A 20,932-nucleotide genomic window follows, 5' to 3' on the forward strand; every position below is an offset into this window, starting at 1 on the left:
TCAAAACAATTCGTTCACAAAGTACACAAACCGCAATGTATCCAGACATGTTAGCTCTTAGCTCCCATTTCAATCATTGAAATATTCTTAGAAGACGACAATAGCTGTCTCACATACACTATTAGCGTATAAGCAATTTTCAAGTGATCGAATGATCAATACGAAAAATTCTGAGCCTATATCAAATGATTGTCTCACACGATTCATGTAAGATGTTACTAAGTGATTTTCACATGATCATCTTTTGACTTTCGTCAAGAATAATGATGAACGTGGTTAAAGCAAAAATATTTCCAACACATATTTCGAGAAAGATATAAGCGAGTTAAAAGCATCTCGAAATATCAAATGTGTATAACGTAAATTCTATACAACTATACGATTTTTGTCTCAATAGGAGATAGAATAGAATAAACTTCTGAGTGATAGATGAGTTCAAGTCTCCACATACCTTTTGTTGATGAAGTTCCACAAGATCCCTTTAGTAGTTCTTCATCTTCAATCGATGAACGTCGTGAAGTCTAAATCTCAACTACACATTTTATCCTAATTTGAGACATAGCTATAAGTAGACTAGAAATCAAGACATATAGTTTTGACATCTAAACTTGACAAACAATCTTGAGATAGCAACACTTGCGAGTTATACCGAGCAATGATCTAATAATAAGTCCGTTAGGGACGTTTTTACGCATATACAGAGTCTATATGACCAACAGTATCTCGTTGAGGATATATACTAGGAATCATGGCATCACAACCAGCTGTCTCGCGAAGACATACTGAAATTACGGATGTTCTGGTTCATAAGTCATCCAGGGGCGTTTTACGCTCTATAGAACATTCTTGACCAGGAGTATCTCATCGAGGATGTATGTTAGGAGTCATGGCATCACGACCAGCAATATCTCGCAGGGATGGATACTAGAAATCGTGGTTGTGGGTGTCTTGAGAGCCAAGGGCTTAAGCTCTCCCGTGAGAGTTGAATTTTGTCTTATGGTCTTGAAGTGACACTTCTGCCCCTTATCCAAATTTAACCATCCACAGTAATGAAGGGTGAAATGATCACTACTCTGAATATAATAAAGGTAATGATGTTGTTACAGGTATAAAATTGTAATATGATGACGTTAATAAGAGTAAAAATTTAGTGGCAGAAACATCGCCACATGATCCAAGAAAAGGCTTCTCAGACTAACGTTACACATAAGAAAGGGGTAGAAAGTAAAAGTCAAAATCTATTACCAAAGGAAATTGACCGGTGATCAGTGCTGAGTTACCAGGTACTGATAGTTATCCAACAACCCATCCCAATAGTAACATATGAAAGTTTACAATGAAAAACCGAAGCCCTAAGCAAAATTTAACTTCTTCTCAACGCCTTTCCTCAATTCTCAGTATAAACGGTAATTTCAAAATTAAACAGATAGTGGCGAATGTTAACCTTAGTGATGAAGAAAAATTATCATCTTTTTCGTTTTCGTCAATTGATTCAACTAAGAAAGCGAAAAAGAGCCGGAAGAGATCAGTAAGGATTAATTCAAAAGAAGAGCACACACAACAGTCTGATGCAATCTCAATTGGAACCAAACAATATGCTTGCTCAATGAAAATTGATGTTCCAATCAAGAAGAATCATTCAATTCACAACTCTCAAATAGGTGTGGTGGCTGCCCAAAATCAGCCACAAGAGCAATGTTATTTTTTTTCCCGGAACTGTCGAGATTTTGGAAACATCCCGACAATCCGTAATCTCAAGGCGTTTCTCAGGGCTTGTAAAACCCAAATTGTTTTTCTATCTGAACATTACTGAATGAGGTAAATTCAACCAGTTTTGTCCCCGCTACTGGTAAAAGTGGTGGTATAGTTATCTTATGGAATGATTCTATTAACTTGGAAGTTATTAATGTTAATAAAAATATGGTGCATTGTCGTATTCATAATATGCTAGAGAATGAATGAGACTTACTATGTGTTTATGGTCCACCTAATCATCAAAAGAGGAATGAATTTTGGCGTAACTTTTCTCGATATACTTCTAAAATACGGAAATGCTATTAGTTATATTTCTGATAAACATGGTGGTAGTCAAAATTTAAACTCTGCAAACAATGAATTCATGGATTTTATTCAAGATAGAAGCTTAATTGATATGGGGTATGTAGGTCCTATTTTAATTGTGCAACTTTGGATGAGCCTATATATGAGAAATTCGATAAAGCTTTGTGTACTTATGAGTGGCTGCTTATGTTCAAAGATAATAAGGTTCTTCATCTCCCTAGAATTAGTAGTGACCACACGCCTATCCTTTTAAATACTTGGAGAACTAATAAAAGGAAAATAAAACATTCAAATAAGATTGAGTTTTACTTGATGGACCACCCTGAATTTCATGATGTTATTATTAAAGCTTCGTTTTCTCAGCATATTGATACATGAGTAAACTAGATGGGGTTGGAAAAGCTCCTCACAAGTGTAGTAGGAAATCCCTTGGGAATATTTTCAGGCTGTGAAAAGAACCCAAAATGATCGTATTAACTTACAAAAAGAAGCTCATTTACGTGATATTAGAATTCAATAAAAAGTAATTTGTGACAAAACTGAGTCTCTAAATGAAGTTCAACATAAGTATTACGAGCTGAGGAGCAAAATTCAATGGATTCCCAATGTAGACAAAATTACTAATATATTCCACCTTGAAGCTACCCAAAGAAGGAGAAAGAACTAAATATCTTCCCTTCAGCTTTCTGATGATAGCTGGGTCACCAATGATGATGGTGTGGTTGCATTCTAGTTAACCGCTTCTCCACTCTATTCGAAAGGGATACAAATTAAGACATGTATGCTACCCGATTTCAAGATCCCGTTACATTAGATATTGCTAAAAATGACATGATTGCTAGTTTTCCATCTTTTGAAGATATCCGGTGTGTTATCAAGCATATGAAGAATCTCTGAGCTCCAGGATCTGATGGAATGCCTATTATTTTCATCAAACGTTGCTGGGATTATATTGGTGTGGATGTCACTAAAACTATCAAACATTCCTCTACTTCTCTGCCACCAGGTCTAAATCATATTAATATAAGTTTGATTCCTAAGGTAAAACATCTAACTCTACCTTCTGAATTCAGACTTATTGCTCTTACCAATATTACGTATAAGGCGATTACCAGAATCTTAGCTCAAAGACTAAAGAAAAACCTTAACAACTGGACCATGCTGAATCTGTATTCACATCAGGTAGAATGATCATTGTTAATATTGTGGCAGCTAAAGAAATTTTCCATACCATGTCTACTTCATCGTATGTAATAGGGGATTTTTCTCCCAAGATTGACATTAGTAAGGCCTATGACAAAGTAAGCTGAAGATTTCTAAGTCATTTCCTCAGAGCTTTTAGTAATGTAGGTAAAGCCCATGAACTTATCATTAAATGTGTTTCGATAGCTTCTTTTTCTATAGTCATCAATGAACAAGTTGGGGGGTTCTTTACTGGTGAAAGAGGATGACGTCAGGGATGTCCACTATCCCCATATCTCGTTATCTTATGCACTCAAGGTTTATCATGGCTCATACGCATTATGGAGAATAATGTTTTATACAACGACTAAAAATATTTGTCGTAATGCTCCTTCTGTGTCTCACTTAATGTTCATTGACGATCTTATTATGATTGGAAATATTGATGTGAAGACGGTTGATACTCTGCAACAAATCCTCAGTACTTATGCTTCTTGGTCAGGTAAATGTGCAAAAATTGGCGATCCATTTCAGTAAATGTGTCAGGACAAATAGAAGAACTGAAATTGCAAATGCTTTGGGAGTTCAATAAATGCAAATCAATGATAAGTACCTTGGTCATCAACTTCTCAAATCTTCTTACAAGATTGATTCCTATGATTTTCTAGTTGATAATTCGATACTAAGCTAGCAGGTTGAAAAAGAAGCTATTTTTTGCATGCAGGCAAAACTATTATGATCAAACATGTCATAGGTCTCATACATCCATACTACATATGGCTACCTCACTCATTCCAGAAAAGATATTGCAGATACTTACTATAACTATGCGAAATTTTGGTGGGGTCACTCTAGAGAGGTAAAGAAAACTCATTTTATTAACTGGAAAAAATTTAAACAATCAAAAGACGTTGGAGGTCTAGGCATCAGAATATTACAGCATATTAATAAAGCCATGATAGATAAACTTATTTGGAAATTACTATAAAATGATAGTTTCTTATGGTGTCATCTCATGAGAGAAAAGTATTTTCAGTATGACAGCTTTTCAATGGTGAAAAAAGTTCAGAAAAATGCTTCTCAATATGGTCAATAATGTTGAGTTGCATGAGTGAGATAAAAGATGGATGCTGCTGGGTAATCAATAATGGAGAGAAGATAAACATAAAATATTGATCCTTGGGTACCCAATACTCATGACATGAGACCCACTCCTACCTTAAACTCTTCTAGTTGTCCTACTTATGTCAGTGAACTTATCGTACAGAATCTAGTCAGATGGGAAGTAGAAAAACCGCATCAAAATCACCAAACCAAGAAGAAGACAACAAGGATAAGTTCTTATGGATTCAACATCCTAATGAGAGTTTTTCGACAAAATCCTTCATCAAAATTCTCCAAGGCATAATTCCTACTTCTTTATATACTGGTAATTCTGAAGATTTTCCATCGAAGAGATTTTAGCAGATGAAAGTCATTCCTTCCAAATATTAATATGTTTCTCTTAGATTACTTAATAATGGGATTGCAGTGGGCAACATACTTATAAAATTTTAGAAGGACATCAATGAAGGGTGCAGATTATGTAATAGGGTCGTGGAATCTATGGACAACCTATTCCTTTATTGTCTAGCCTCTCAGGATTTCTTATTTGGTTCTCCTTTGAATTTCAGAACAGACGAGAGCATGAATCTGGATGTCCTTCAATATACCAAGAGATGGCTATTAGAAGGAGGTGATTTATCTAAGATAAAATTGCGGGCTTGTTTGCAATGGGTTATTTGGAAAACAAGAAATAACATCATGTTCATTAAATTTAAAATCAATCTGGAGAAGATTTTGCAGGAAGCTTCATACTGGTACAATTTGAATCTCACTGTTCTGGACCTTACTGTTTTACCCACTGAACAAGATTTACTATATTTTGACGCAGTAGAATGGTCACCCCCTACTCAATCTAAAACTAAGATCAATTTTGATGGTGTTACTGGTCCAATAGGGTATGCATGTGCCGCTGTGACAAGAAATCATCACTCTAGGATTGATGATTGTCAAATAAAAGTGCTTGCTTTCAGTTCCCCAATTAAAGCTAAAGCTTATGGAGTTTTATTGGGTATTGATCTGGCCATCAGTAAGGGTTTAAGGCAAGTTATCAGGATTCAAGGTTCAGTTCTTTTTCCCCGGGCAAGTATAAAAATTCCATGAAAAAAACTTACGAAAATAAGCAAAAAAAAAAAAAAAAAAACACATTTCATTGTGAATTATGAATTGGATCCGGGTTTAGCAACACCTTTCTTTGGTAGGGTTCTTCGGTATCAAGAACTATGATCCTTCTCAGAACTAAAATCGAAGGTGACTCTTTCATTGTGATCAATGCCCTGTAATTTCATAATTCTCCTATTCCTTGGCTATCAAGAATACAATCTTCAAAATTAAGGAAAACTCAAGTCTTTTTTACTTCAATTGAGTTTAGCTTACGTTGTTGAACACTTGTCTAATCAGTGATTGTCTTCCCATCCTCCTTGTATCACTCACGCTTGGTGTTCAACATTTTAAGCTGTTGAAGACCAAACGTCCTAATTTCCCCTCACCATTGTGTTTTTTTTTAATAAACTAGTTTGGCCATTGTGATTGAGGCCTGGGAATGCTACCTTCGGGTGCTATTTTTTCAGCCGATAGCAAGGATGTGGATGACAATGCCATAAATAGATACCGTTACCATTACACCAAAACGTGACACCCCCAACTCAGTTCCCAACTTTTCTCCCGCGAGCTCTTTTTCTTTCTTTTTTTCCCTTCACCCCCCTTCTTTCCAAGGGATAGGGTTTTTCCTAGGGTTTGCGTTTTGAGCTACTACCAGGATTCAGCTCGATCATGGCGAACCCCGTTCGACGTAGACCAGTATCCTCTGGATCTTCAGGTTCTGGTTCATCTTCTCGTTCATCATCACGATCTCGTTCTCGTTCCCCTTCACGGTCTCGTTCCCGTTCCAAATCTGTCTCCTCGTTTTCTTCTCGTTCAAGAAGTGGTAGTTCTCCCAGTCGAAGCCCTCCTCCTCAGCGAAGAAGGTTATTTCACATATCACTCTTATCGATTTATTTACTTTGTGTTGATTATTGTTTTGTCAATGTGTTCTTTAGAGGTTGTGGCATTCGATTGTAGATTACCTTAGGGTTCTCCTGTGAAGGCCATTTAGTCATACACAAACCTAATTTGATTTTTGGTTAGTTGATTTGTAATTTTTCTCGGGTTGTTTGTAGGATTATTGTGTGTATTTTTGGTTTTAGGTTTATCTGTTTTGTTGAATTTATCTGCAATTACCCCCTTTTTTTTCTGGTTGTTAAGAAAGAACTTAGTCCACAAATAATGGAATAAAGACCCTTCTGACTTTCAATAATTATTACGACTAAGGTAATCAGATCTATAGGGGGGATGGTCTCTTCTTCGATTTCTTCCTGTGTTTTTTTTGTATGTTAGAAATTATGAAGCTGATGAAATTTTAACTCTTTTAAGTTTCTAAGTTTAAGTGAGAAGCAATGCATGACACACTGTCTTTGTATACTCTTGTTTTAAATTCTGAATAACAAAAAGAAAAGTGTTTTACTAGTTTGGAGAAGTGTCTGATGGAATATCTTATTGTTTTGTTTTTGTGCAGTCCTCCGGGAGCAGGTAGGAGAGGTCGCTCTCCAGCACCGGCAACTAAACGTGGATCACCACCACCTCGGTGTGTTTTAATTTGTGTTTTTTTTTAGTCTTCTCTTTGGTGCGCAATTTGACTTCTAATAACAATCCTCTGCTTACAATTAGATTGATCATTTCATTACAAATGTGCAACATTATTCAATCTTGATTCTGCCATGGAAGCTTAGGCAACTCATATATGCATTCAATTGATAAGCTATACTCAGTATGCACACTCAGTGGCAACTCATTCTGCAAACAAGATAGTAATAGAATAATTGGTGACTTGGTATGTGTATGACTAGGAATTTAATTTGTGTAAAGTTTTTTATATACCTAAATGCTGTTGTATTGGCCTTCAGTGCTTCACATGTTAACTCTTTAAATTGCAAACTGTTTCAGTGGGTTATCACTTGTCAACTGTTGCAAGTAAATTGAATTGTGACTTAAATCCAATTTAACTGCAAACAACTGAGCTATACTCAATTTGTCTGAGTTGAATGAGCTATACTCAACTGCAGTATGCACACTCAATTTAGGTGACTCATACTGCAAACAAGATAGTAATAGCATAATTGATGACTTGGTGTGTGTGTGACTAGTAAATTAACTAGTAAATCAGGATATTTTTGACATAAAGCTGAGTTTGCTGTACAAAACATACCATGTTTTCAGGAAAGCATCTCCAGAATCTTTAATGCTGCATGTTGATCAGCTCACTAGGAATGTGACTGAGGGACATCTGAAGGAGATTTTTGGTAAGTCATATCCTTTGTGATCTGGATTTAATAAATTATAATCTGGTGATAACTGCATCAAGTTCTTTGTACATTGTACCTGGCAACAAATATTGCATGTATTTTTTTTCTTGGCTCAGCATTCCTTTCGAGGCAAGTTTTAATTCTTTTAACCCTTCAATTTTAATATTAGACTTTCTTAGGTGGGTGTGTAAGAAAATATGGGAAAAGCGAGTTTGATCAAGAGACTTTGTGCTAATTAAGTAATTGATTAGCATTTTATAGATCTGTAGTTTAGTGTTTGCCACAGTTTTTTTCATCGGTTTACGGGTCCCTTTGGAAAGTTAACACTTGCATTTCTCGAATTTGATATTGATTCGATGTTTGTTTTCATCCAATGTGTATGTAGTAATAATGTTGCCAATATATCACCTAGTAGCCAGGTTATGTGTTATGGCACCTACTCGATTTAAGAAATGCCCATCTGAGCTTTAGCCTATCGATTGAAGTTGATCAATTTTTGCTTTTCTTTACCCTGTAGGCAACTTTGGTGAAGTTGTACACGTGGAGCTGGCAATTGATCGTAGTGTAAGTTCAAAGAAATTTATGTTGTGGTTTCTTTTACTGCTTAACATTGGACAGTTGAAATAGTTCTTTATGCTTGCAGGTTAATCTTCCCCGTGGATTTGGATATGTTGAATACAAGACTAGAGCTGATGCAGAAAAAGCACTTCTTTTCATGGATGGGGTAAGCTACTGAGCATATATCTCGAATATATCCGTTGTTAGAAAATTTGTCGTTCTTATTTGTTCTATGGCTGTTCCTTTCCAGGCACAAATTGATGGAAATGTTGTTCGAGCAAGGTTCACCTTGTCTCCACGGCAGAAGGTTTCCTCGCCTACAAAGACTGTTCCTGCTTCTCAAAAGAACGATGGTGTTGACATTGAAAAGGATGCTCCACACAGACAAAGAGATTGTAGGTTTCTTCATGTGGTCCCGTATATTACCTTAGGAGAAATATTCTATCAGATATGCTTATATATACACAGACTCACACGCTCGCGTGCACACACACACACACAGATGTAGATAGATAGATAGACAGATATGAGAATTTGTATTCACTTCCGTTGCTCTCTCTTGTGGACTTGCTTTCAGCTTCTCCGCGCCGGAAACCTCTTTCACCACCACGTAGGAGATCCCCACTAGCTCCCCGAAGAGGTGACTCTCCTCGAAGGCGACCAGGTACTCCTCCTCGGCGACGGGTGGATTCACCGCCGCGGCGGCGAATGGATTCTCCTGTTGGTCGTCGTGGATCCCCTCCCAGGAGGAGACCTGCATCTCCTATCAGAAGGCGATCCCCATCCCCTCCTCCAAGGCGGTATAATAGATCACCTGCACGGTTGGCTATCTTCTTCACTTCAATTTATTATTACGTTATTACATTATTGTTATTATTCTATAGCTGAGGTTTCCCTTCAAGCGTTTGATTTTTGTTGTTTTACAATAGTGCTTCTCCTCGAAGGGGTCGTGGCAGTCCTGTTCGTAGGCGCTCTCCCATCCCAGTTAGGCGACGGTAAGATTGTCATGCCTTTGAGTTCAAAGTTCTAAATTTTGCTTCAATTTTTTGGACTTGGGACATGTAATTATTTCGCTACAACTATTTATTGATTTTCCTTTTATCAGTTCCCCTCCTAGAAGACTACGTAGTCCTCTTAGAAGATCACCTGTTGGTCGTCGACGTAGCCGTTCTCCTATACGCAGGCCTCTTCGTTCACGGTCACGCTCAATCTCGCCACGCAGGTAAACTTTTGACCAGCAGATGTTTCAATCACTAGTTTATTTATTACAACTAAACTGCATGTAGCTTTTAATGAAATGTAGTTGTTTCCATTTTCCCCATCAGTTTGGTCTAGTGTTCTTCAATGCATGTAAGAAGATGTACTAGCTTCCTGTCAAATCCTGACGGCGACTTCTAATTACAATCATTTATTGTGAGATGCTAGAGAATAGGGATATTTTGTCCATGTTATGGGGCTGATAAATTGAATGAAGCATGTCCGTGTATATATAAAAAGTTAACCATATATTCTCTATTTTCATTGAACCTTACAAACTTTTAACCATATGCTGCATAACATTTTTTCGACTTCCTCTTTTCTTATGATTTGGTTTTCAGCAGCCTTGGCTAATTAGCTGGATAAGTAGGTTAACATTCTGCCCATTTATAATATTACACATCTGGATTTATCATATTGAAGTTATATTCATGTTATTGAACTTGCACATGTTCATTAAGATGTACGAATCGACAATTGAATGGAGGAACATCAGTTTAGCATTTTCGACTAGCTGCATGACAAATGGGTGGAATTTAATTTGTACTTGTTGATAGCTGTTAGCTAGATTTCTGGAACTTAATTGAATGATCCCCGTTTTAATTCTTTTTTACTTGCACTTTTGCTATGTGGACAACAGGGGCCGACTTCCTCCAAGACGTGGGAGATCTTCATCATCTTCCGCTTCACCGTGTCCTCGAAAGGTTTTATTAGTGGTCTTGTTTTCTGCATTAGACTTATTTATATACTGTTAGATTTTCTTTATGGGGGTTAGGGCTTTCTGTTAACCCAATAGCGTAGTCGAAGGTTGAGTCTTGAGCTTGCAATGATAGTCTAACTTTGTATATTGGAAATGTAATTGTGCAGGGAGTCAGACGGATTTCCAGAAGTCGTAGTCCAAGAAGGTATGCACTTGTTTACTTGCTTCTTTTTACTGTAGTTTGTTTATTTGTGTTGTCTGTTTATGATCATCATGTGAATTGTAGGCCTGTGAGAGGAAGAAGCAGCAGCCGCAGCCGCAGCAGTAGCAGCAGCTCACCACCTCCTAAACCATGAGAAGTTTGTGGATTTGGACCTGTAGATCTTTCCTTCTGTCTCTCTCTACCATTGTGTTTTACTATCTTGTTGCTGGGTGTTATTTAAAATTTGTAAAGTACATGGAAGTAGTACTGTATCTAGAGTAGACAATGCTACATTGATCTGGAATAATGGAATAGTGTAGTTGTTTATCTCGAGTTTTCCTAGTGTTTAATTGGAGCTGCCCTGCACTATCAAGTTTGTATGATTTATTCTTCAGTTATTTTTTCGTCTGACACTTTTCATTTTCATACTCCAGTAAAATTTTAAAAGATGTAGCTTAGAAATTCACAAAGGTGTGTGTGGCTAATGTGTTTAGCATCTATTTATCAGGTGACTTGTACGCCCATTTCATTCCTGATTCCTATTTTCCCTGCTAATAGATTTGATTTGGCCAGATCAAGTGCAGAATTTTCTGTTTAATCGGTGGTTCCTTTTGTTATGAAAGATTGCGTTATTTTGGTGTGCAGTACGATCATTAGCTGTTGTCTAGGGCCCTAGGCTGCCAGCCGTTATTCCTTTTTAGAGCAACTGCAGTGGTGCGATCAAAACCAAAGATCAAAGATAAAAAAAAAGATCAAATTTTGGGTTTAGTCCGTGTTGTCACGTAACGGTGGCGATTAAAATTTGGTCGCGCGTAATTTAAAGATCCGTCCCAAAAAAATTTCATCGGGCGTATCTCAAATGTCCGCCCAATCAATCACCAGGCGGACTTTAAGTTTACGCCTGTCAACAGGCGTACTTTAAGTTTACGCCTCATTTTTTTTTTTTTTTTTAATTTGAATTTTCATCGGGCGTAATTTAAATCTCCGCCCGTTAACAAGCGTACTTTAAATTTACGCCCAGCAACAAGCGTACTTTAAATTTACGCCCGACTATATTAGGATTTGGTATTTGGTCGCGACCAAATATGGTCTGGAATTTGATCTTTGGCTGAGATTTGATCTTTACTCCGTCCCACTGCGTCACGATCTCATCCCAAATTTTTGGTTATACTCGCCCACTGTGGATGCTCTTAGGCCCTGGAGGGATAGTACATAGTGAGCTTTTAATGAGTTGTCGGCAAGTTTGAGAAAACAAGTCCCTATTATTTGGTGAAACAGACAATACTGGTCGCAAAGCAAAACGGTCAATGCAGTAGGGGGATTCTTGACCATGGCACGTTTTGAAGGACCACAACTTTGGACAACAAAATCTCTGAAATTTGGTTGGAACAGAGTTTGTGGTTTAGAACTTTTCAATAACTTATCGTCTAGTCTATGAGTTTGATGTTACTAGATTGTAGTTTCTAAGTTCTTCTCTAGCGGGTCAAACTAGAAATTTTTATGGGATGTGAGACTTGGGAGATAACAAAGTACTGAGTGTAAAATTTTTGGTGTTTAATCTCATCTGATTTAGGAAATTTGTCCCGAAAGAGATACTCCAGTCCAGATACGCATGGGCATATCTGCATCTGAATTGAGGCGACATATTAGATTCTGATAATTATTCGTTCCAGCACTTAATGATAATCATCCAAGTCGTTTGGCCTCAAAATTCATCTTGTATCTGTCATTAGGTCTGTCACCTTTGACAGCCCTTAGGACAACCCATCCCTTATCAGCTTAGTAATGCAGGATTTGGTTGGATACAATCTGTGTTAATTGGGAAACTAATCAGCAGCACTATGCAAAATCTTGTAGGGCACTTGCCCTGTAAAATCCAGCTATACCCAGCATGCCGAATAGTTCCAGATACAATATTATGAACTAATTTGTGCTTCATTGTGGACATGTTTAAAACGCTGTTACATTTACTCGTGCACTACAAAATCTTATACGCACTAATTACTGTGGATGATCCTCTCGTCTCGAAAGCCTCAGTCGATTCCCCTGAAGTGAAATGGAAAAAAACTACAAAAATCAAACTTTATTCCATAGATCAACGGCACTCTGATCGTAGCTGAAAAAAAAAAACAAAATTTAATCTTTAAGAATATAGCCGTTTTTGTTGATCCTCTTTTTAACTCTTTATTCTTTTAATCAATCAAAAACATCATTTGGATTCTTCCCGGTGCCTATTTTGTCATTTCAAGTATGGGCATGGGATGCCTAGCGTTTCATTTTTAATTAGGATCGGCGGAGACAATCACGGGGTTATTGACCCTATCTTAACCGGATCACGCCGTTTTTCATTATCAATTTATCTCTTGATTAGTATTATTGTTACTACACCGCCACTTATGTTTGTGGGTGGGGTGACGTGGGGTCTATAGTACACACAACTTTTTGACCAAATCCTTCTTCTCACGTTCGTTTACTGCGGGGATGACATAACAAGACCAAATTCGCAATATCACGGTCCCGCAGGCCACTATTATTGCCCCGCCCGTTACAAGGCCACTCGTGATGCTTTCACCTGCAACATCCTACGATATTATCACTCTAATATTAAAAGGGCTTATAGACCGGCAATGACCGCTACTGTTATGACGATGGTATGAGTCCGTGATCATGATTTTTACGTAAGCCCAACATTTTGGGAGCCGAGGAGACGGTGAAAGGTAAGGCCTTAAAATCACCAATTCTTGTTAGTTTTTCAACGCCTCAGACGTGCAAAGCAGCATACGCCTTTTTTTTTGTTTTTTGTTTTTTAATATCTTCTTCTTTCAGTTGTTTCCTTCATTTCCCACAAAAAATTACCATGATGTCGTTGGAATTCTCACAGCAGGATACACATATTCTAGGTATCCAATGCAACCGAACGGGCATAACTTATCAAGCATGCTGTAGCTCCTCAAGTACAATCTTCACTCATTATTTTCAATCCTTTTCGTGTGCGGAAGAGGCAACAAGATCCATGATCGATTTTAATCCCCTGTCAATCAAACAAAAAGAATATTGTAAATCTTTCTTGATTAGTTTGGGATCCACCCCTGCGGTTTATTCATATAAACGGTCCAAAAGCAGTAAATCCTATACGGTCCAAAAGCAATAATAGCCGATGCCGAGGACAATACCATATCCGGCCAGAAAAAGGCATAAATGTTATCTGTGAACAGATATAATAACGTAAAACAGTGTCAAATTCAAAAACATTACAGAATGATTTAAATTAGGCAGTAACCACTTGTTTATATATGTAAAGACTTAAAGACTTAGGTAAAAAAAGCTCCCACGTCCAATGGTGAGAAAACACTCGCTTCCTATTAATCAAAATAGGCATTTTTAAATTTTGTGAAACAAGTGTTTTGGTGAGGACGCTTGGCAACGTATAATTGGTTTAAAATTTTCTTAACTTAACATGGAATTTTATGTAAGTCCAAATTCGACTCGGAAGTCGAACACCTATAATATAAGGACTCTTTTTTATTCCAAATTTATAAGCACAAAGAAATAAATAATTGTTTCCCTAAGACTATAGGCCAATAAGTAGAACTTACAATTTCCAATAACGCTGCATGGAGCCCATGCAATTGTTTTTCCAAAAACAATCTTAAGAAACCCCGATTTTAGGCATACCTAAATTTTTCTAGGCATACAAAACAATAGTCCCATCTTGTGTGACCTTATAAGGGGTATCATATGGGTAGTTCAATTACCTATATACCCTTAGTACAAAAATCTAAAATTAGTTTTCTAAAAAATCAAAATCAGTTTCCCTTAACATCTCTTCTTCTTCCTCCTCCTCTAGCCGAACTCTTCCCCCTCCTGCGAAAAAAAAATTCATCATCGTGATTAATTATCGATTCGTAAAAATTTGATCGCCGATTAAACTCAACCACATAATGACTCGTTCAAAGCGTGGTGTTATTAAATTTATGGATGGTGGAACATGTAAGCTTTCTGTTAGAGCACTGATCGATCGAACTCACAAGCGCTGCTATCTCAATCTTGTTTGTCAAGTTTAGTTGCCAAAACTATAAGTCTTGATTTCTAGTCTACTTATAGCTATGTCTCAGATTAGGATAGAATGTGTAGTTCAGCTTTAGACTTCACGACGTTCATCGATTGAAGACGAAGAAATACTAAGGGGAGCTTGTGGAACTTCATCAACAAAAGGTATGTGAAGACTTGAACTCATCTATCACTCAGAAGTCTATTTCTACTCTATCTCCTATTGAGATAAAAATCGTATAGCTATATAGACTTTACTTTATACACATTTGATATTTCGAGTTGAGTTTAACTCATTTATATATTTCTCGAAATATGTGTTGGTAAGCTTTCGTTTTAACCAAGTTCATCTTTATTCTTGACGAAAGTCAAAAGATAATCATGTGAAAATCGCCTGGCAACATCTTACATGATTTGTGTGAGATAATCATTTGATGTAGGCTCGGAATGTTACGTATTGGTCTGTTGATCACTTGAAAAATGCTTTGAAGCTAATAGTTTATGTGAGACAACTATTCTCGTCTTCCAAGAATGTTTGAATGATTAACATGGAGTTTAGAATGACTAACCATTGACTAAATATAGCACAATACGCGTACTTGTATGCTAACTGTTGCAAGTTATTCAAAGTTCGGGAACCATAGTATGCATACCCGTATGCATACTGGTTTGGTAGTTGAAGTCCAGGAACTTAGTATGCATACCCGTATGCGTACCAGCTGAAAATTTCAAGTCCAGGAATTCAACTGAGTTTGGTCACGTTCGAAAGTATGCATACCCATTCGCATACTGGCGAACCCAAACCAAGTACGTCTACTTAGGTATGCGTACCCGTTTGTATACTTGAGTGGGTTAAATTCTAAAATCGGTTTGTTCATGAACAAATACATTTATATGATAAAGAATGCAATCTTTTGCAAACCGTGGATTTAATGTTCATGAATTGATTCGAGTGAATCAAAATCGATTTTGCTTCAATTATGTCTTGTATACTTCTATGAAAATATAAAAAATTGAACAACCCCATAACTAGTTTTATTTGAGTCATTTGAACTAGTTGTGATTAAGATGAACAAGGTTGATATGAAAGTGTTCATATGGCTAACTTCGGTTAACTATTGTTGAGCCAAAAGTTTGGGTGCGGTTACTAATACTTAAATGAAGTCACATTTCATTTGTGTATAACAAGCTAGTTCGATCTAACGGTTTAAACATATTATCTTGACTCTAATCAGGTTTTCATCTAACAGTGAATATTGAATGCTTTGTTACCAAGGCAGCATTGATTGCAAACCCTGATTTGAAGACTATATAAAGGAGAACTCTAGCAACTGGGAAACCTAATCCTATGTGATACTAGTTGCGACTAGAGTCGATTCTCCTTTAACCTAGATTTTTCCTAAAACCATTATAGGTTAACGACTTAAAGACTTCATTGGGATTCTGAAGCCAGACCCAACTTTTTTATCTGTAGTTGCGTGTTCTGATATTACTTTGTTCTATCGTATTGAGTTCTATCTTCTCTAAGATTTGTTCGAGATTTAATCTCCGATAGGTAAGATAAAAAGTAGTCACAAACATATTCGTCTCATCGTTTATGATTCCACAATGTCTTGTTTCGCTTCCACACGATTAAGATTATTGTGAGGTGATTGATATTACTAGGCTGTTCTTCGGGAATATAAGACCGGTGTATCAATTGGTTCCTGTTCACCTTGATATATCAAAAGACGGAACAAAAACTCGTAGGTATTTATGTGGGAGACATATTTATCTATTGAATAGACTTTTCTGTGTGAGACAGATTTGTTTATCAAGTCTTCGACTTTGGGTCGTAACAATCTTAGTTGTGGGTGAGTTCAGCTAAGGAAATCAAGTGCGCATAATCCAGCGTGATTCAATAAGCGTAAGGAACGCACTGTACCTTAATCAATGTGAGATTGGTTAGGTCTCAACTACATTCCTCCGAAGTTAACTTGTAGTAGGCTAGAGTCTGCAGCGGCTTAATACAGTGCGGTGTTCAAATCTGGACTAGGTCCCCGGGGTTTTCTGCAATTGTGATTTCCTCGTTAACAAACTTTCTGGTGTCTGTGTTATTTCTTTTCCGCATTATATTTTTATATAATTGAAATATCACAGGTTGTACGTCATTCAATCAATTGGTAAATCCAACCCTTGGTTGTTGATTGAAATTGATTGGCGCTTGGATATTGGTCTTTGGTACCATCCAAGTTATTTCTCATATTAGTCCGGCTCACAGATTTCTATCTACTCGATTGCAGATTTATTTGAGAAATTGAGATATAACTCTTGGATGTATTTTCCCTTATTGAGTCTGACTGTCTAGTTGATTCTCTTGGGAATATATTGGAGTTAGTCCATACAGATTGCGTAAACGAAATATTGGGTGTGGTTGTTAGTCCCCCGCATTTTCAATTGGTTTCAGAGCAGGCAAACACGTTTAAGACCTCATAAGTCTGTGTTTGTAACAATCTGACTCTATGGACAGTTGTGCTATCTCAAGAAACACACCACTAGATGCAGGGATTTCAGAATTCTCTTCCATAACTGATTTAATAAAATCTGTAAAAGAAATTATATCTAAACCTCCACTAGGTTTAAAATCCCTTGAAGTGTTTTCAAGGCTTGAAAAGAAACTTGAAAGTTTATCTCTTGATTTTGAGTGTTATCTCCAGAAAGAACAAGACTCTCTTGATAAACTAAATCGCATTATGATGAATAATGTACTTGTTGAGTTAGATATTGATATGTTAATAAGTGAGAGCATAGTTCCTCCTCTTCGTAATACTGAAACTGTATTGGACGTATTACAAAAGGAGCTTAAACTTCATTCAACTGAGAATATCTTAAGAGTACATGATTCATTACGTGAGTCTACTCTGGAAACCTTTCGTCATGAAAACATAATGGTATGCATTAACTATAACCTTTAGATGTCTCTCTATTCCAAGAAAGTTCCCTTGGGTTGTGCCAATTATTGTTCTCATTTTTTGCTAATAAATTATTGCAAAACAAGACATCAAAGTCATACAAAAATTATTTTCTATGATTCGTTAAAGTCTTGTAAAGCTCTCAGAAGATACTTGGCTGGCTGCGATCACAATCCTCGACAGGGAGGAGTGGCGGCTACGGGAACGAACCTTGGCAGGAAGGAGTGGCGGCTTATGGAGAAAACGCTGAAGCGGCTTCTGGAACAAAACATTGAAGAGGAGCGGCTTCTAGAGCGAAAAGTTGAAGCGGAGGCTTCTGAAGAGAAACGTTGAAGCGGATTCTGGAGCGAAACGTTGAAGAGGAGCGACTTCTGGAGAGAAAAGTTGAAGCACAGGCTTCTCAAGTGAAACGTTGAAGCGGCTCCAGGAGCGAAACGTTGAAGCGGAGCGGCTTCCAGAGAGAACGTTGAAGCGGCTCCTGGAGCAAAGGTTGAAGCGCCAATGCAACACGGTTGAGGACCGAAAATATATCTCGGCGCTGCACTTTGGAGAAATAGAGAATCTCACACACTTGTTCCATCATAGATTACATGGTTTTGTGAACAGAGTCCCCAGAAAGCATTAATGCACAACTCCACCAATTGATGTCACATTTGGTTTATGACAATCTGACGCCCGAATTCTGAATCCTTGACTAAATATTCGGATGTTCATTGTTTCGCTCCTTTTGAGTTGTAGTCATGTCCGTCTGAGCCTTAGCAAGAAATTATAGTCTTTCAATTAAATCATCAATAGTAATAGGGGTTGGCTTCCTCTGGCTCCTCCGGTCTCTCGTACTGATAGTGGAGTGACAGCAGTTCTGGCTCTGGTGATCGAAGGTGTAACGCCTGAGGGAACGTTTCCTACGTCGCTGGTGTTGGTGGTAGAGTCTGAGGCGCCGTGGGTGTTGATCATGCTGACTGGTGGTACATTGATGTCACTGGAAGGAACGTTGATATCAAGGGTGTTTTCAGCGCTGGTGGCATCAGGGTTTGTTGCTGACCTGGACCGGAGCTCTACCATCTTGAAATTGGGATTGAAAAATGAAATGGGAAATTGGTATTGCAACCGAGAGATTAATCTCCCACTGTTGTCGCCAATTGTTTGAGGGTGAAAACGGTTTCTGCTGGTTTTGGTAAATTCATGTGTGTGGATGAGAAACGAGTCTAAACCCTAAACAATGCACTGCACGGGAGTACTTTTGATTCGAGAGATCAATCTGTACAATCCTGGCCTAAACCAAGAAATGGCCGTTCCAGGCTTTCTTTGGTCACAAAATGAATGAGAAGGGTTGGTTTAATGGAGGGAAGCGAAGAAAATGTTGAGACCAGAATCATTGATTCTGAAGGTGTGATTTGTTTACGACTTGTATCATAAGGTAGATCTGCCTAGCAGAATGGAAAGCTACCAGGAGATTTCTGGATACTGTGTTGTTCTCTGACCAAAACTTGTTGTCTGGTGGAAAATATGTGAAACCTATTTATACAAGTCGTAATAGAACGCAACCTGGTCTCGTAGGAAGTGGAAACGATTGAGTGGTGGAAGAGTAACGTGTAACGTCAGGAATTATATTTCCATAATGAAGGAGGTGGATCCGTTTACATCATTACTTCTTGCCATTCCTAACCGCCCCGCTTTATGACACTTTCTTGTAATGGGCGTATTGCATGTCGCACGATGTAGACCGCCAGACCAATACCCTGATGAGCATCCCCTAGTTTGTGACATGTTTGATGTCTCGAGGGTTCGTGGAAAACATGTAGCACTTTGTTACGTGTGGCAAGTTAAAATCAAGAGGTTTGCCGCAGGAAAATAACATGTGATGCTATTAGTCTCGTCTTGGCTGGTCGCCTAAAACTTGCAACAAGTCTGTCAATTCGGTGGCGAACTTCGATGGCTGAGATCGCATCTCATGAGGAAGGGTAGCCATTGATTATGGCTACCTTGTGTTGGCGCCTGATAACGAGGCAATGGCGTTTTGATGTACGCCGGTGGTAATGTGGGATGGACGGCATGGCTCGTGCATGCCATTGGCACGGTGGTGAAAGTGGTGCCTGGCGTAGCCATGGCCACTAGATTTAGGCGGCTGGTCGCCTAAAACTTACCACAAGCCTGCCAGCTCGGTGGTGGACTTGGATGGCTGAGATTGCATCTCATGAGGAAGGGTAGCCGTTGATTATGGCTACCTTATGTTGGCGCCTGATAATGGTACAGTGGCGCCTTTAGCGCACGCCAGTGTCATTGCGGCATGACTGGCATAGTTCGTGCATGCCAGTGGTGTGGTGGAGTGGCTGGCACAGTTTGTGCATGCCAGCGGCACGATGGTGTTAGTGGCGCCTGGTGTAGCCATGGCCACTGAAATTTTGGAACGTTGGTGTTAGACTCAAACGTGGTGTGGAAACATCAGTTTCAATGGCCACATTGATCCCCATGTTCTGTGGAACATTGTTTGGCTTGGTTGGCGCGACAACTTTGCCTAAATTAGGGTTTGGCATGTCGAAACCCTAATTAGCATGTATGTCATGTAGCATGCGGTAGGTGGCCGTGGCATGGCATTTTATACAAACGATGCCAGAGTTATGCCGGAGGAGCCATATGCAGGCCACCATGTAGAAACGGCCACAAGAACAAATATTTCCACGAGTGGCCATGGTGTGGCGCCTTTTTTTAGGGTTTTCTAAGTCCGTATGGCTTGCGGCATGTTGCGGGCCCGATGTGACATAGTTTTGGGCCACGATTAAAAATTAGGGTTTCATCCACCACCACGAGAGAATGGCCGCGCCTAGGGTTCAGACTAGCCAAATTGAAGTCCGTTGTGAAGCTAGTCATGCACGGAGAGTGAGTTGTCAAGTTTTGGCATGCTATCGCGGTAAGTGGCGCCTTTGGCATGCGTACTTGGCATGCCTATTTGGCGTGTGCGATTGACATGCTTTTGGCATGTCGTTAGCATGTTGGCATGGTTTTGGGAAGCCAACTTAGTATGGAGATCTCTTGATACAATTTCCACCTCTTTTAAGGCTGTGGAAGGTTTAGAGCAACTTGGTTGGTCATTTGAAAGTAGGGAGCCGGCCAAGCATGGGCGTGGCTACCCTTTTGGTGCACGTGGCAAGTTTGATGCGACCTGATTGGTCGATGAGGAATAGGGCCGGCAAGTATGGGCCCAACCACAACTCATGGGAGTGTGGCAGGTTTAAGGCGATCTGATTGGCCGACAAAGGAGTAGGGCCGGTTAGGTAACGTGGGGCATGGCCAAGTGGCGTCGGCTGGCCTGTGGCTTGGCCGCGCTTCCTCTCATTATTGAATTTTGTGTGCTGCCACAAAATTCCTTATTTACAGAGTGCAGTGTGCTTTCTGTCTGAGCGTCTTGTGCAATGACCTTAACTTTGGTACTTGGAAATCCGTGCTACTCTGCTGCGAGTGAACACAAATCCGTCATGACATACCGATATTAAGGGTTCTGCCGGGGAACATAGCACAGGAAAAGTACTCA

At 38.7% G+C, this 20,932-nt stretch overlaps 1 protein-coding gene across 1 annotated transcript; it reads left to right on the plus strand.

Annotated features, from left to right (window-relative positions):
- The first annotated feature begins 5,965 nt into the window (after window positions 1-5,965).
- LOC113306677 (serine/arginine-rich splicing factor SR45-like) lies at window positions 5,966-10,828 on the plus strand. Its single transcript, XM_026555582.1, has 12 exons — window positions 5,966-6,311; window positions 6,899-6,967; window positions 7,600-7,682; window positions 8,203-8,249; window positions 8,329-8,409; window positions 8,494-8,638; window positions 8,821-9,064; window positions 9,173-9,238; window positions 9,349-9,465; window positions 10,141-10,204; window positions 10,368-10,405; window positions 10,487-10,828. Exons 1-12 carry the CDS (start codon window positions 6,118-6,120, stop codon window positions 10,554-10,556), a joined length of 1,218 nt encoding a protein of 405 aa, XP_026411367.1. The 5' UTR covers window positions 5,966-6,117; the 3' UTR covers window positions 10,557-10,828.
- Window positions 10,829-20,932: the final 10,104 nt, after the last annotated feature.

Source organism: Papaver somniferum, chromosome 8 (genome assembly GCF_003573695.1).
Source record: "Papaver somniferum cultivar HN1 chromosome 8, ASM357369v1, whole genome shotgun sequence".
NCBI classification, from domain to species: Eukaryota; Viridiplantae; Streptophyta; class Magnoliopsida; order Ranunculales; family Papaveraceae; genus Papaver; species Papaver somniferum.

Coding starts and splice junctions, on each gene's coding strand:
- LOC113306677 (XM_026555582.1), top strand. CDS start 6,118: ATGGCGAACCCCGTTCGACGTAGACCAGTATCCTCTGGATCTTCAGGT. Junction 6,312..6,898: donor CCTCCTCCTCAGCGAAGAAG/GTTATTTCACAT, acceptor GTTTTTGTGCAG/TCCTCCGGGAGCAGGTAGGA. Junction 9,065..9,172: donor TATAATAGATCACCTGCACG/GTTGGCTATCTT, acceptor GTTTTACAATAG/TGCTTCTCCTCGAAGGGGTC.